Source organism: Apus apus, chromosome 2 (genome assembly GCF_020740795.1).
Source record: "Apus apus isolate bApuApu2 chromosome 2, bApuApu2.pri.cur, whole genome shotgun sequence".
Lineage (NCBI taxonomy): Eukaryota > Metazoa > Chordata > Aves > Apodiformes > Apodidae > Apus > Apus apus.
This window is the reverse complement of record NC_067283.1, coordinates 6,803,837-6,821,137: the sequence shown is the minus strand read 5'-3', so window position 1 is coordinate 6,821,137 and position 17,301 is coordinate 6,803,837. Positions and strand designations below refer to the sequence as shown.

The 17,301-nt window shown below is 38.8% G+C and overlaps 1 protein-coding gene across 3 annotated transcripts in view; it reads left to right on the top strand.

The window, feature by feature from the left end:
- The window catches only part of PRKAG2 (protein kinase AMP-activated non-catalytic subunit gamma 2), a 225,423-nt gene that overhangs the window by 191,467 nt on the left and 16,655 nt on the right, over window positions 1-17,301 (top strand). For all 3 annotated transcript variants that reach the window (XM_051612435.1, XM_051612434.1, XM_051612436.1), the window contains 3 exons: window positions 1,600-1,709; window positions 15,640-15,721; window positions 17,137-17,195. In XM_051612435.1, the coding sequence (XP_051468395.1) occupies window positions 1,600-1,709; window positions 15,640-15,721; window positions 17,137-17,195 (251 nt within the window). The remainder of the gene's footprint in view (window positions 1-1,599; window positions 1,710-15,639; window positions 15,722-17,136; window positions 17,196-17,301) is intronic.

The window sequence follows — 17,301 nt, the reverse complement described above, 5'->3', positions numbered from 1 at the left end:
ATGACATGCAGAGACTTAAGTGAGATTTTAAGTCAAGCTGGAAGGCATCTGTTCTTGTCCATTGGAGGGGACCACTGCTTTGCAGTTACTGGATAAGACTGCAGAAGCTTCATAATAGCTAGAAAGGATGAGCCTTTATCAGAAAACAAGGTAAACTAGAAAGTAAATAGGTAATAAAGTAGAAATATCCTAATGGAGATTAGGATGTTTATATTTGATTATTTGTATTTGCCGTGCAGTGGTGGTTGGATACAACCAAAAGCAGTGAGTTTGTCCTCTGGAAGGTGAGAGGACCTGTATAGAAGACTCACACAGTTTCTTAATCTCTTACCAATTGTTCCTAGCTCTTGCTATTTTCACTTCTGGTCCTGACCTTTATAGGATCACAAATCCAACAATTTTGTTTTTCTTTTGCTTCCTCCTGGCTGGACTCTCTTCTGTATTCCTGTGGAAATTCTGTTTCACTTTGCTTGTTTTTCAGTGGGGAGAAGGTGTTTGTTTTGTTTTAAGAGCAATGACAGTTGGACATGAAGGACTTGCTTAATATGTAGAAGACACTGCCTGAATCCTAGAGTGGCCACTTGCAGTGGAGGTCCAGCTTTGGATTCTGTAGAGTTGGACTAAAAGAAGTTGTTATGAGCCACTCTGTGGAAGGGGCAAATAATTTGTCCAGTGCTAGATGATAGATTTTGAGCAGATCTAGCAAACAAGGATTTGGAGATCTTTAGCTTCCTAATATGAAGTTCTTCAATGGTCAGTAGGTATTTCAATGTTTTTTGGTTTTTCTTTCTCCACTTGTCAAAAGGTTAACATAAGGCCAAGTTCCTCTACATTTTACAGGGCAAGAAGGATGCATACCTGATGGAGGGGTTAACCTTGACCAAGTTCTAGGTACCTGCTGTAAAGAATGGGAGACCAAACTGATGTAGAAAAAATAAGTTAACATACCTGAGCAGATCTGAAGAATGTATGCATATGCATCTAAACTGACAAATGAAAAGTAAATTTAATTTGCTGTGAACTGGAGTGCGTGTCCTGGCTGCAGACATGGCACACCAAAACCATTCCAGCAAGTGGATCCTGGTTTTGTAGTGTTGGATGTGTGAAGTAGTCTGAAGAGAATGGTACTCATTACATAACCTGCCTGCTGCCTCTTTAGAAAATGCAAAACTACTATGGTGTGTAAAGTGGAGTGGACAAAGGTGAGGCTGGAGAAATAATCATTTAAGGTGCTTGAGTTAGTCAAGCTGGGTGCTATTTAAATTTTAAACTGGCTTCCTCTGTACATAAGTAGAGTTGAGATGCATATTTCACTAGTTTGCTGGTAGAAAATAACACAAATGATTTTTAAATATAACTCTTCAGTGCAGTAGTCTGTTCTCATCGAGGATCAGCAATGCGTTTTGTCTTTGTTATACTTAATTTGAAAGGAAAGAGTCTGAAATGCAAAGTGCAAAACTACGTTTGTCCAGATCTGAAAGTGTGAATTTGAGTTTTGCTTTAGGGTTGTCCTTCTGCAACGGCATTGAGTTGATCTGGCGTGTTTTTACTTTTTTTTAAGGTTACTTAAGTAAAGCAACTTAATGTTTTTACTTGCAGCACTTGAAGAATCGGAAAGTGACATTTATGTGCGATTCATGAGGTCACACAAGTGTTATGACATTGTTCCAACAAGCTCTAAGCTTGTTGTCTTCGACACTACGCTACAAGTGAGTATTCTCCTTTCAGTCTCTTTGCTTGCAGTTCTTTTTTTCATAAATGAATGTCTCCTGGGTGTTAAATTAAATTCAATCTCTTGAAGATAGATTCTCTTGTAATTCTATGCTTTGACTGTACAAACTCATATTGTTTGAATTGTATCTTTTATGTTATACTAGAGGAGGAGCTGGGACAAGAGTTCCTAGCAGAATAGAAAGAGGATATAATTTGTTTTGCAGTTGGTATCACTATCTAAAAAAGTTTTAAATGACCCCAAACTTACATTGGCTTCTTTATGGCTATCAGAACTTAAAGACATTTTATGTAAAGATCCCTGGGCAATAGACTATCCAGGTGTTTTGAGCCTTTTCATGCTATAATGGTAAGACAATTTAAGACTAAAATGGATGGTTTAATTACGCAAATTATTAGGTTCTCCATAAATGTTTTAATTTTTCCTTTTAATCAGTAAATCATCTGCTAGACTGCTGGCTCTTTCTGAAGAGTTTGTTTGCCAAAAGAAAGCATTAGCTGCCTGCTATAGAAACAGAGTAATCTTTTCAGCAGTGTGGTAGAAAGCTATGGCTTTCTTTTGTTTCCTGGATTTTGCAATTGGTGTTTTTTGCCTTACTTTGGGTTTTGTTTGTTTTTATATGTTTTTCATTTTAAAGATACTCCACTTCTGGCCTAACTAAGTCCATTAAGTGGTTTTGGTCTGGAATGTACTGCTCAATTAGACTTTTAACTTACCACAGTCAGAGGCAGCTATATAATAGATACTTCGTCCCAAAATGTTTACAGTTGTTTATCAGATAATCATATATAATGCAAGATTTAATGCTGTTATCTAAACGCTGGAAAGCTTACGTTGCACAACAGGCACAATAATGGGGTGAACCAAGATGTATGTCTATTTGTACAATGACCAACAGCATTCTCCTTGAGTTCTGCAGCATGGCTAAAAACACTGGAGCTTCAGTTACTGCTCAGTAAAAAACAAAACAAAACAAAACAGCTTTGTAACTTCAGCAGTGGATTTGTTCAATTATCCAGGCATCTTGCTAGTGAGGGAGTTTCCTTTATTTCTTGACTCTTTAGACTCTGAGCACACTGAGGCTGCAATGTGTTGCCTCTGATAACCTTGGCTGAGTCCTCAAAGGTAGGTATCCTATCCAGTACTAGTATTATGGTAAAACTTGAGGAAGGTTAAGATTCTGCCCGTGTGCCAAAGAACCTGCTGCTAATTGATCTGGTAGTTGAGAGAAAGCAACACTGAGAGCAGCAGTCACCACTGTCTCAGTCCTTCACCTAGAAAACCAGATTTCTACCTTTCATAATTAAGCATGTTTTTATCAATGGAATTGGTCACTTCTCTTTTCCTAGTGCTTTACTGGACACTGAATTTTGTAGTGAAAAGACACCTGATCTGTGCTTAGAGATGCCTCTAGTCTTAGAGGGGGAGCTTTCAATCACACATACATCAGTCCTACAAAACTGAAATGTGCACATTATTTATTTTCTTTGTATATTCCACTTCTTGACTGTTTTGATATAATCTTTCAACTGCATCCGTTCTTGCATTTCACCAGTCGCATGGACTCTGATTATACAAGCACAGTAAGCTCTAATGAAGAGCTTGTTACATTTAGGTGTAATACTAAGCCATACTTCACTCTACTCTGTTTTGCCACATTTCTTTTCTGAAATTTTTCTCTGTCTCTCAGAACATGAAAGGTCAAATCTGGGATGGTAGTTCTGACACTTTCAGCTCTTCTCAAAGACTATTAGCTTTGTTTTGATTCCAGAGGATATTTATTCTCAAGATATGAGATAATCTGTTGGGAGTTGGTACCTGCAGCTTGTTGACATGACCTGCAACCTGTTGAGTATTAAGCTGTCAGTGGTCACCTGGGGTCAAAGGCTTGAGCACGGTCACTGTCACAATCCAAAAGATTAATATTCTTCATTCCCTGGACATGTTAATTTTGGAGCTATGGAGGCAAGTCACTCGTTCCATTAGGATTCTCCAGCTCTCTTGATGGGTTTCGTAAGATCCAGCCAGGTATCAGCTTTCATAGCATTATGTCAACACAGCTCTAGCAATTAATGTGAAGAAGTTTGTTTCATGTCCAGTTGGTGAGTCAGCGGGAGGTAATTATGGAGAAGCAGAATGAGAGTGAATGAACCTTGTGAACTTTCACCGTAAAGGAAAGTGGGCAACTTAATGGGATTGGGAAAGCTTTCACCAAAATCCCTGTCTTTTTTGAATTCCTAGTGATAGTCATGGATTACATCTGGAGAAGAACAAGGCATGCCTTTGTCTGTGATCATGGGGTGATATTTTCAGTCTTCTTCTCCAGGTATTTGAAAGCAGTGGTGTGGTAGGAGAGTCTGTAGTTACTCATCTAGACTAGTATATGACAAATGTGAGCCATATCTTGAACCTGCATAACTGGTGAGGAGCTTTTTTCTCCAGACCGTTTTTGTTTTTCACTTTGCACCATTACGTTTAATCCAAGTTGCATTGCTTTTAATTTATAAAGTCCTAATGTGACTAAAAAGCAGTAGACCTCTAACAGCATTGGCACTGTCTTCCAACTTCGTACATTCTGCAAAACTAGTAAATTACAGAGGTATTTAAAATACATTAAAATAGGTTGATTTGAATGCTCATCCTGGGCTACACTGCTAGGAGATCTTCTAAAATACTTCACTATTTCTCTTTGTAGTTCTTTTACCTAGCATCTTGTTCTAATGTTACACCTTCAGTATCTTACAAGCACATTATATTTCTTCAGCTTGATCAGTGTGGCCAATGCACATACATGTGTCTGGAATATAAAAATAGAATAGCTTGGTATTTTTTAAACAGCTAATGAGTGCATGGTGGAGAAGGTACCTAATAAGGATAGTCAAAAACTTACACAAATTTTTTGTATATACATTATTTTTCAGTACTTTAGGACTTTGTATCAGTTCTTATTTTGAAAATGTAATACACAGCTTTGGAACATTCAGTGTTCATGAATCCTCTCAAACTGACAGGATTTCACAGATATTTGCCTTTCCTGCATCTGTTTCACCCTTACCCAAACCAATGTTTTGCCCAATTTAAAAATTAAAGAAACAAAAAAGCCTGGTGCCTTGAAAAAGTTCTCCACATATTTAAATTCAGACTTTTAATGGTGTTAGAGCTGACACAGAATATACAAGGGCTCCATTTTTGCCTCCTTTAGTGTAAACTAGTAGCAGTCAACGGCAGAAGAAGAAAAAAATGGATCTGTGTTGTGTGTTGTGTTCCAACGGCATCCTTTGAAAAACTTTACCTTGGATTTTTATTTGACTGCAGTGTCCGGTCTCCCTCTACTGGTCAGCAGTCACAGCACACATCACATGTTTCAACCCTGGAAAATTATTCATGAGATACTGTGGAAAGTATTCTAAAACTGTTGTTAGCTGTGTGAAAACTGGGGATGTTAACTTCTATAATGCAGCACAAGTTATACCGCTGAAGCAATATCTATTCTTACAAGTAAATGTTTAGTCTCAATGTCTTTGAGGGATCTAGTGTAAAGATTTGTAAGGAATGTTGTTTTAACCCTGAATAAGACAGGATAGGGTAAGGTGTCATTACACTAGAAACAAAGCAGGCCCTAAATAGCAGCTGTAGTAACTAATAAATAGCAGGAATGGGCTGACAGTCTTGTCAGGCCTGTTCATTTGTCTGTCATAAGGCATGGTGGCCTCAGTTCCAGCAGCTACCAAAGGGCTTGCTGCTGCTAGTGCTAGCACACCAGTGTGGTCTTGTATGTTAAGAAGCCACCTGTGCAACTGCAGCGATGCTGGGCAGTTGGGAAAACAGTGGTGTATCTCATGTGCTTCTGCTGGTCGTCCCATGATATGGTAGAAGTGTGCTCTGCTGCAGCTGGAGAATGTGTCACTTGGCACAGACTTGAGCAGCATCTATGCTAAATAAATAAAATGTTCTGAGCCAAGGTCTGTTTACCTGCCTAAGGCAAACTGGCACAGCTCAGTTTACGTTAGTATAGTTTAGCTTTTATTTCCCCCAAAACAGGATATCAGCATCTAGTCTGCATACCTGAATTAGTCCTTAGCCTGTACTGCACCCTGAGAAGTGGCAGGTACTGTCTGGGAGAGTGCTAGCTGGCACAGGTCTTTTGATTTAAACTAACAGTGGAGTGTTCTTTTACCCTTTTAGCTTACTGCTACAGATGTAGCCTCGAAGTATTTGCTAAATATTTATAGAATCATACTGAACTCCACTTCAGTGTTGTTCCTTGCTCCTGAGGAGCTCCAGCCCTTTGCTTTTCCCAGGGAAGATTGTATCTTTACTTGACGCACATTTAAAGAAGGTTTAAAGTCTGATCTGACCAGGAAGGGAGTCAAGAGACAATTAGATGTTATGAGCTGTCCTGTGAGGTTTGGAAATTTGACTCTGTGGATAGTGGGGAAACTAGGCAAGTTGCAACAGTGTGCAGCTCACAGTGGATAAACTGTCTTTCCAATCTCTTCCACATCTCCCACAGTGCCAAGAATAGAAGAACAAACGCTTCACAGCCCCTTTGAGGGGGTTAGGAGGGTTGTCCCCTGAAGGGCTACTCTCTGGATTATCTTTATAATAGACTTGAGAAAAATGCTGAGCTGAATGCAGATTCACTGTTTATCAGCCTTTTTCAGCACGGTGTTTGACTAGTTTACAAGTGTTAGTGCATTTAATGTGTCACTGATCTGGGGAAATAAGGTGACATGCAGATCTGTCTTTACTTTGTTTGTTGGTTGTAACTTGTATCAGTACATACGGCAATCTGATCTTTTCCTTTGAAACTGATATCAATACTTTGAAGGAAAATCAGAATTGAAGTATATCCTGTATTCAAATCTCAACAAGACGTAGCACTGTTCACATTGTATCAGTCAGGTTACTCTTTAGTACTAACATTACTTCTGTGATTTCAGTGTTTTCCATGTTTAATTTGATTTTGTGATGTTTTCTTTAGAGACCAATGCATTTCCCCCCATGCTGAACTCTATTTGAATTTTTAAAGGAAGTGGCTCTTAACCGGGCTTACAGCAGTCTTTGAAGCTTAGCTCTATAAGCTTACTTAAGGAGAGGTATTTGTCTGGTCTTCAAACAAATTTATTACTTCATTTGTTTTCTCTTTTCCCAGCCTACATAAAGATAAGAATTATTAGCTTGTTTTGTAGCACAGTGCAATTAACCCTCCCAGAGGAACCTAAAAGCTGAGTATAAGACAGGGACTTTCCTGCACTGTATCAAGCAGCAATCTGCTGTCCCCAGAATGGTATGCTAGCAGATGTAGTGGCTGTCTTGTGAAGTTTTTATAAGCTCTCAATGGGGTGAAAAGGTTTATTTAACCTTTGCCTGAATTATATTCTTACCTGTTAAAAGTAGATTTATGATTTAATACTAAAACATATGTAGCTTCTGCTCACCATGAGCTTGAAGCTGTTTTTCAGGTATTTGTACAGCACTCTTAATAAACTAATAGAAATCTTATTTGTGTGGAGGCAGTCATCAAAATAAGCTTTCAGAATCCTAAAGACTCTCCTTTTTTTATCCTGCAGGAATCTTGGACAATTGTGTTACTTGAAGGCTAGGTGATTTGACCTTTTTCTTTAATGAAGTTATCTAAGTTGGTAATGGACCAGATGTAGTTATCACTAATGTAGACTTTTGTCAGTAACTGTCAGATGCTACTAGGAGCTCAAATACTTATTTTTCTACCACGTAGCTAGAGAAGTATTTGGAACAATCTTCTGGAAAGTCCTTCAGTTGTTTAACAAGCTGGAAGTAAATACGACTTCTGCAGAGCATGCAATGGATTCCACATTAGAAGAGTGGAAGAGGGTTTTTATTTCTCTTTTTTGTGCTGATTCTGGTCAGTAAATGGATTTATTATTCTTATTCCCTCCAGGTCATTCTTGACTGGGTGTTGCCTCTCTCTAAGGTAATGAGATAGATCAGGCTTCCAGGAAGAATGCTCTAGAATCTTTTGCTTTCAGTAACACACAGCAGACTCCAGGTCTGCTGGTGCAACAGAGTTCTCACAGCTCTACAAAAGGATTGACTGTCTGTTCTTTAATTGGCTTTGAGGTTTTTCCTCTTCAAAGATAGTAAATTTAAACTTATATACTGACTGCATTTCTGAGGAATGTGATCACCCCTCCTTGCTTACCCCATCCCACAGAACAGTAAGAGAATAATGTAATTTAGCTTCTAAATTCTGGCATGTGGGTTGAGGCCATTGAGCAGGCCACAAAAGAGCTCCCTTTGCTGAGATCAGTAGCATAATACAGGAAAATTCTTGTGTTTTTTTTATCAGAGCTGCTCCTGTTGCTTGTACAAAACAAGCACAGGAGCTGAACTCTGCATCTTTAAAAAGCAATAGGAAGCATTAATTCCTCGATCTTGTAGGAGGAGAATACGATTCATTGTACCAGTTAAGCAGAATTTTTTTAGCCTACACAGGGTGTGGGTAAGGTGTTTGTGCTTGGCTGAGTTAAAGTCATGGATAGTTCTTCTTGCCTTTCCTGCCCCTCCACCACTTTTGCTTTTAAGATTTTACTCTGTGAAAGAATTTCTGTACTTTTCCCAGTGTAGCTGGTTCCAGTGGCTCTGCCTGTGAGGCTTTGTCTTGCTCTTAGCTCATTGTGGCATGATGTTTAGCAGCAGAAATTTTGGCTTGAGGTGATTTATTTTTTTTTCCCAGAAAACAGCTGTGTTGTTTTTTTTGGTTTTGGTTCTTTTACTAGAATACTTAAGCTCCCCTCAGATAGCAGGTGGAAGTATCAGCAGAGTACCTTATTGAGATGAGATCTCAGAGTTAACTGTAATCGTGGACCAGCAGCTAACTAGAAGAGGTCCTAACTAAATCAGCAGGAGTGGAGGAGACCACTTAATTGCCAGCTACTCTATGGTCATATTGAGATAAAGTATCAGTCCAATGGAAGACACCAAATGGATAATTTGACTGGGACACTTCCATGTGGGTGTGGTGTAAGGAAGATTTCTGCATGTGGACATAGTACTCGCTGCCCAGGATAAGTCTAGAGCATGTGCCTGCATGCTTTAACTTGAGGACAAGGCGCTACCTATTATTTCTGGGGTTTGGCTTGAGTCTGAAGGGTATTATTCCATCAGCTCTTAAATTTTACTGAGCAGTGTATGGCCATTAATAGTACATCATCTACCAGGAGTGTTTCCTCTCTTGTGAATGGAGAAGAGAACTGATTTTTAAATCTGATTTCATGTAAGCTTTCTAAAATTCAACATGAGCTGGAGCAGCTGCTTGTGGATGTTTGTTGGTTGGGGTTTTTCAGATGTTTAAGCAAATATAGCTTCTTGCTTAAAAACAGGTTTGTCCAATTTTTTTGCTACTTCACTTGAGAATGTGATATGGTAAAGGAGGAAATTCTTCTCTTCAAGACCTGCTTGGCCCTTGCCCTAGGCAAAAGCCTTTATTGTTAAGTCCTTAAGTAGCCTTTTTTAGAAGGCATAGTTCTTCAAGGAGGGAAATGCTTCTACCAAATTCATAGATCAAGGAAGAGAATAATTGGAAAATGAATTTGAATGCAACAGCCATCACACTGAGATGGTTGGTGGTAGTCTTGCATACTGGTTTAGTCCCTCCAGACAAGCCAATTTATAAAAACACTGCACTCCATATATGCACCACAAAAGATGTTTTTAACTTTTCAAAATGGCTCCTTTGTAGGACTGTAGTTTCTCTAACTTCAATAGATGTCTGGATCAGGCATTACAGCTTTATTTGAAGAAAAAAAGAAAAAGGAACTGCATGTTAATGTTTAATATCCTTCCCAGCGTTGACCACATTTGGGGAGACAAAGACAAAGCAATTAATGATCCCCTAAAAAAGAGAGCAGTTCCTATGATAACTGTTTTCCAGTAATAGGTGTCATCCCTAGGTTACAAATTAGGAGAAGTATTTTTCGGTTTCCTCTTGACTGCTTGGAAAGCTGATGTGGAGGTTGTCTGGAAAACTGGTCTGCCTCCCTGAAATTGCACCCTGTTTGACACTTAGTATGACTCAAGTAATTGGTTACCTTGTTTTGCCTCTTTTGCTGGCTGCATTGTCAAACAAGTGAAGAATCCCTTGTATGAGATCTGCCTTACAGCCTCTGATACTGAAGAGGCACTACCTGAAATCCTGTGATGTGAGGGGGCAGCAGGGGAGATGTTATAAACCTGCCTTACTGCAGCTAGGTCAGCAAGTTTGCCTCTCCCTCATGGGCAGTGGTTGGGACTTTCTTTTCCTCTTTTGCAGATTTGCCAAGACTTGGGCAGCCAGAGAACTTGCCACGCTACTTGAAATCCAGTCCTGTTTAGGTTAGGCTAGAAACTGTTTCCCCGTTCCTCATGTTTTCACATCAAAAGCATTTGAGAGTCAGCTCATAAACACATTTAGACCAAGGGAGTAGAGTGTAGGTTGCCCAGTTTTTATGCAGCACAAAGGTCACAGCAGAAGCCAGATGGTTTTCCTGTTACAACAAAGACTGGTTGTACTACTTTTGGTCTTCACTTGGTAAGAACTATTGAAATGCAAGTGTTTGGCCTCTAAGAAAGATGTCTTGGCATAACTTTCTTGTGCCTTCTTACTCTAGCAGTGAGAAGAAAGACTGTACTCTAGAATGACTTTGTCATATTTACTCATGTTATGAAGATATAGGTGCTGTTATTCCTTGAACATGGAAAATGTTTTTACCCATTGAGAAGTCACTCCATGCCTTGCTGTTTCTGACTTAGAGTATCAGAGTATATGGGTATGAGTTTAACCTTCTACAGTACTTCTTCAGCTGTTCTTATCCAGTTTGCTAAGACTGAGTGCCTTCCTCTTGCAGATTTCTTTCGACTACATCTCAAACTTTGTATTTTGTTGTGCTTGGAAGGGTTATGGTTTCTCACTGGTAGCCTGAAAGATTGTTTTGATACTGTGGTCCACATGTGAATTTTCTGAGGCATGTGTGCCTCTAAGTTTTGAAGCCCTTCAAAATCATCATGAGATAAGACTGGGAATTGATCAGCTTACCCAGTCAAAATGGTAAAAAATGTTCTAACCCACCTTTGAGCATCTACCCATCCATCAGAAATCAGAGATAAGTGTCAAGAATCAGCTGGGTCTAATACTGCTTTTAGAGGAGCTCTGTGCCAATTAGCAGAAGGACCTTCTTCCTTTCAGTTCTGATCTGATAAAATAGACATTTCTTGGTGTTGCATGAGGGGCTTTTTAGGTGAAATGCCCCCGGTGTCGGTTTATACCATGAAAGATGAGGCAAGAGAGATAGAGATTGGTCATCTTGCCTTTGAATGGCAGCCATACCGCAGGAGTTCTGGCAGATCTTATAACACCATCCATGCTACTAGATTTTTGCATCATCCTCTTGCTTGGTACTGGCAGATGGGAAGGTGTTTCATAACTATGGAACATGTTATGGAACATGTTACATAATTGTGGAGCATGTAAGGTAACCAGAAACTGTTACCTTCCAGCTTTTCCAAGTTTACTTTGGCACTGAGACAACAGTGCTGAGCTGTGTGTCTTCCAGTACAGTAGCATTCTCTACTTAGCACTGACCCTTTAGGAACTGTGATTGCAGCAGTACCCTGTGGGACAGTCCTGGAAGCCAAATTTGAAACCCAGTGGTCACTTACGCATGTAGTTAGTTTTCATAACATCGTGTTAGGTGAAACAAGATAAAAGTGTGTGTGTACACATGCTGAGGTTTTGGAAATGAGCTCAGCCTCTGATTTCCTTAGAGATGCTCCCCTCATTCACCAATGTTCACTCGAGAGAGCATTTCTGCAAGGGTTCAGGAGATTATTGAGCTGGTGTATCATAATGAGGAGTGTCCCTTTCAGTACTTCCTGTCAGTAAGGAAAAACTTCCTGTAGTTTAGTGAAACTTGCTTTCTGCTCCCACCATTTCTGGTATTGCTGCCTGGTAATCAAGCTATTTTGAAGCTCATTAACCTTGAGGAACAAGGTTTTCCAGATACTTTGCTTTGTATGGGTATAAATCTTTCTTGGTAATGACTATTGTATTGGAAGAGGCTACATCCTCCTTAAGACTTACAGTGGAAATATCTGGGTGGTCTGCAGAAGTGATGATGTCCAGAGGTCCTGTCTAACCTTAATTAGTCTGTTACTTTATTCAGTGTATTCACAGTTGGTGTAATGGGTTCCTGTTGTAAGAAAAGCCTGTTTCTGTTCTGCTCACTGTAGTAAGACAGCACCTGTTGCTGAGGTGATCATGATATATCTCAGATTTCAGTTGCTGTGTTCCTTTGCTATAATGTGACCCTTCAGTTTAAGGGGCAGGATGTTGGAGGAGACAAGTAGTTGCATAAAGTGTGATTCCTCATCTAATTGTAAATGTCTAGACATCTTGCAGTCAGTAAGAGGGGAAATGGCATATGTGGGATACAACTTCATCTCCATCTAAGGCTGGTGAGTCATGCCACAGAAATGACTGTTTCCTCTGGTTGGCTGTGAAGAGATGCAGTGAGTATGCAAGGTCTGTACATACATCAGAGTAACCTCTAAATCTGGGTAGATAAATCCCATTCTTAATCCCATTGTGTTTGTTAGGACCACTACATGGTTAATAAGAACAAAAGTGCTTTGTTTGGAGAGTGTTTGTACTGGTGCTGAACAACAACATCTGGCTGAAGAACAATGGTTTTGTGAAGGTCAGGCTAGTCCAACAGAGCATCAGAGAGAGAACAGTGCTGGTGGGGTCAAGAATTAATGCTGTTGGAGGTCCAAATATGGGACATAGTATAAATCTTCAAAGGCTACAAACTATATATAATTTGAAAGGAGGGTCCTTGTGGGTATTTTCTGCATGATCATCACTGAAAGATGAAATGTGCTGGATGGAATCCCAGTTCCACACCCCAATGCTTTGGCTGGCCACCAAGCAGTGCTTTGGGCAGCTGAAATTGGTAAACCACAGAAACTGAAGGAAAGGGTGAGTGGATAAAGGTATGTTTGTGCTTGCAAACAGTTTTAGTAAATAAGAGTTAAGTTGATTTTGCTTTGTAATTAGCTTACTTCAATAAGAGACAATAATTAAGAACTGTCGTCATTGTTATTTTATTTAAAAGATAACTGTGTAACACTTTCTACTATGAAACTGAAAAAAAAAACCACAGTAGGAATGTCACTTAAACTATGGTCTAAAAGGACAGCACAGAGGGATGAGTTTAAGTACTTCTTTACTAAACTTTAGTGATTTATTGCATCAGGTGTTTAATATCCTAATACGCAAGCTGAGCTTGTTGTCTTTCATGAAGGATTGAAGTCTGAGCTATCTCAGTAGCTCTGTCTGTTCAGTATCCCTCTGTTTTTCCAAAATCTGTCTTTTAAAGCTAGACAGGATGACGTCTAACAGAAGATTCCTGGGGACAGATACCTTGCAAATAAAAAAGAATCAGGACAAGAACTGATCCTTTGAGGAAACTTTTAGTCTGGATTGTGTGCAAGCTCAGGTTCTTGCCTTGTATGTCTTTGGAATTGACTCTTAAAATATTATTTCTGAACCTAAAATAATACCTCAGTTTTGCTCTCTGCCCCATATGAATATTGTGCTGGGTGCTGTTCTTGCTGCTGCTGTGTCTGAGAAAGAAGTAATAGCAAGAATTTGGAGATTTCCTGAAGTCTTAAAACTGGTTTTCAGCATCTTTTCTGTGGTGGGCATGCTTCTTTTCTAGGTTAGGGATTACAGAATTTGTAAACTTGATTGAGGAGTTTTGTTGCATGGTTACTATCTGCAATAAAGCTATTTTTGACAGGGTTTTAATGGATTAGCTGTTAAGCTTACTGTTCTGATACAGCTAAATATTTTACTCCTGTGGAAGACTTGGGACATAAGTTGACGCTGGCTGTTAACTCATGAGATCTATTCTTATGGAAAGATACCAAAGCTGAAGGCTCTCAGTTTCAGGCAGGTTTGAGTGTGCTTTCCTCTTTTTTGAAGAAGAATGGTTAGAACTTACTTTGCCCCCAGGTGCAATTAATCTGTGTCAACTCACTTCTGTCTCTATCTACTCCAATAGCTCCCTGCTGGGTAAGCTTTTGCTGCATTAACTGTACTTGTGATGCTGTTGTGTGGGAAGACTTTGTCTGCCTGGAGGTTTTGTCGGGTTTCAGTCTTCCTTGCAATGAATTAGTATGCTCCTGTGGTGGATTTGCTAATGGTTGTTTTACCTGACTCCACGTGGCTGAGTATCTCTGGGACCTTTTTATTTAACCACTTGCTAGATAAATACTGTGTGGTGTGTATCTTATGGTCTTATTTGTGGTCCTGGCTATTGTTTTCTCTGTATGGCTTCTTCAGTTTTCATGTGGTGTTTAAGTAGATAATTTTTCTTGTTCACTGATGACATGACAGAAGTACCTGTAGAGTCATGAGGCATCATCTGATGTAGGAGGGTAGATTTGCTTCTAATGGTCAGCAGGAGAGCAGTGGGGCTGCATAAAGGTCACAAGGAAAATGGATCACTTTCAGAAGTCTTGCCTCAAAGATCAGAGTAGGATAACCCCAGGTACTTGAAACACTCACTTGCTGCAAATCACTGAAGTGTAGACAGAGGTGCTGTGTTCTGGTGCAGAGTAGAAGCCTTACTAACTTTTAGAAATTTAAACTGCTACGTTATGACACTAGAGTGGAGTCTAAAGGAGGTTCTGTCTTGTGGTAGGACAGTGGCTACCATATGGATGGCTTTGCAGATTTTCCTGGAAGGCTGTCCCTAACAATAGCGGACTTATTTTTCTTTTTCCTACCCAAGTTTTTGTTTGCCCCTGCTTTTTTGGATGCTGATTCCATTGACTGTGAAACCCCTTTATTCCAGACTGTTGTAGAGAGGAGCCTCTTGACATATAATTTAAAGTAAATACTTATTATACTACTGTGTAATTGTGGTCTGTTTAGATTGCAATTATCAAGCAATTGCTACTGCTGTGTTGTTTGGACCAAGGAACAATTCCATGGATGTAGAGAGATATATGGCTATGTTGTAGGCCATGTCAAGACCTGGACAAGAACCATCACTTCTGTACTGTGCTTTCCATGGAAAGACTCTTAAGGGGTTTAGACAGGACAGGAATGATAACCTGCTCAATCATATCACCAAGAGATCAGGATTTTGAGGAGCACTAGAGCCTGACTGCTTCAGAAGAACTAGTGTTCCCAGGGAAGTTTTTCTTTTCTTAGAATGAAGCTGTACCTTATAGCCTCTGATTCAGAAATTGGGGAGGGTTAATTAATTAAATTAAAGGATTTGGTGACACTTTTTAGCAGCAAAACAGGCTAGCCAGTCCTTTTAACTTGCAGTTATATTTAAAGTAATTAAACAATCCCTTTTATATAAATCGGGAATCTAAAAGCTGGTAAGGAAATTAGACTCTTATAATTTCAGTCTTTTTTAGTATAACTGTTGATATAGTAAACACTAAAATATAGCCAGTCTTTTAATGTTAAGCTATATCTGTAAACTAGACAGTTGTGATAATTGAATTAATTACAGATAAAGTCAATGTCATTATTTGGGGGCATAATATTAAAAAGGAATAAATTTGAGGTTAGTGAGCATAGTTTTTTCAGCTGTCAGCTTACTTCACTAGGGGCTTTCACATAGAATATTCACATAACAAAACAAATCCAAATTGGATTTGCTAAGCTTTTTTATAAGCTTTTTAACCATTTTAGCAGTAAAAGGCTAAGAGTTTTTGTTTGGGGTGTGTGTGTTTTTTTTGTTTTGTTTTGAATACCAGCTGCCTGTTTATACTGCATTTTTTCCTAACTGGGGAAACCCTTCTGTTGGTTTCTGGTATCCTAGGTAAGAGCAAAGGTTTTTTCAGTTGTTCATTCTTTTTTGCAGGTAAAGAAAGCCTTTTTTGCCTTGGTGGCAAATGGTGTGAGAGCAGCTCCACTGTGGGAGAGTAAAAAACAGAGTTTTGTAGGTAAGTAATTCTAAAACTGTTCAAGATTCCTTCAGTATCCTGGATGTTTTGCTGTTGCAGGTGGTGGTCTGGGTCTAGTCATGGTCTGACATCCTAGAGATAGGCTGGCAAAGACGAGGGGGTGTTCCTCCTGGTGAGGAGTGACATGTTGCCAGCTTTCAAAGATTCCTTTCTGTCCTGACCTTCTGAAATTTGGTCTCTAATATGTGCATTTCACTGCAAATTTATAAATAAAGGTAATGGTCACAGATAGGAAACTTGAAGATAAGAAATAGAAGAATAATTTAAAGTTACACTATCCTAATATACATGAGCATGTCTTTCTCTGTACCTTCTTAGTAAGGTGCACTGAGAAATCTTGAAATACTGGAACTCATGCTGAATGCTACAGATATGTCCCATCTTGGGAGGAAAACATTGAACCTCTGTATTGTTTTGTTAAAAGTAATGTGATTCATTGCCACAACAATAGTATTCCAAAATTATATCTCTGTTGCAGTTAGAAAACAGGGTCATATGGGCAGTTACAAATATTACTATGTGTACTCCTTGTGTCTTGAAATGGAAATTGTGATTCTTGAAAAGGAATGGTAGATACTTTATAGAGAGTTTGTTAAAATATTTTAAATCCAAGGGAAGAGGAGCCATTGTTTTATTCAGTACATCATAGCACTGCTATGTGTCTTTTAAATTGAATTTAGTTTTCTGTTTGTAACTAAACTCTAGTGATTTAAAGCTGGCCTCCAAATTAATTTTTCCCTTCCTCATTTCTTAGTTTCTTCAGTTTAGATGTTAGAGTAGTACAGTGGAGCAATTACATCTTCTCTAATTTAGAACTCGAAAGCTCAAAAAAAATCTTTTCAGGTAACTAAACCAATAATCAACATTACTTAGTTTGGTGTTTGTGATTAAAATATATGTATTATGGGTGTACTATATCTCTTTTTTAAAAAAGTCACATTTTAATACAGACAATAATTACTGTGGAAATGACTGAAGGAAGCTCTTTAAATAATGGATTTTACTGTTTGAGTCTTAAGAGTCTGCCTGACTTGGCGAGTACATGATGAGAATGTGTCTTATTTGAGAAGGAAATAAAAGACCCACTCTTTCCATTATTTTTGGGGGTGGATGCAGTCTGGATTCAAGTTTTCTTTGAATCAGGTTGAAAGAAGAGCAGAAGTACCTAGTTTATAATTTTTAATATTCAGTTGTGCTTTTCTTATTCTGAAGTATCAGTGTGGAAGTGAATATACACAATTTGGGAATTCCACTGTTGGTTAGTCCAATACAAATAGTATGTTACATAGTTTTAATGTTTATTAAATTTTATACTGGGAATAGAGAAAATAGCTGGGAGTTCTGTATGTTAAGTATATATCTGAAGAACTTTTTTTGTGTATCACTTGTTACAGGAATGTTAACAATTACAGATTTCATTAACATACTGCATAGATACTATAAGTCTCCAATGGTAAGTATGATGTTAAGCTATGTTTCTATCACTTACCACACAATACAGAGACTGAAATAGCAAACTGAAAGACTGATGACGATTGTTGTGATTCAAGTCTTTTGGA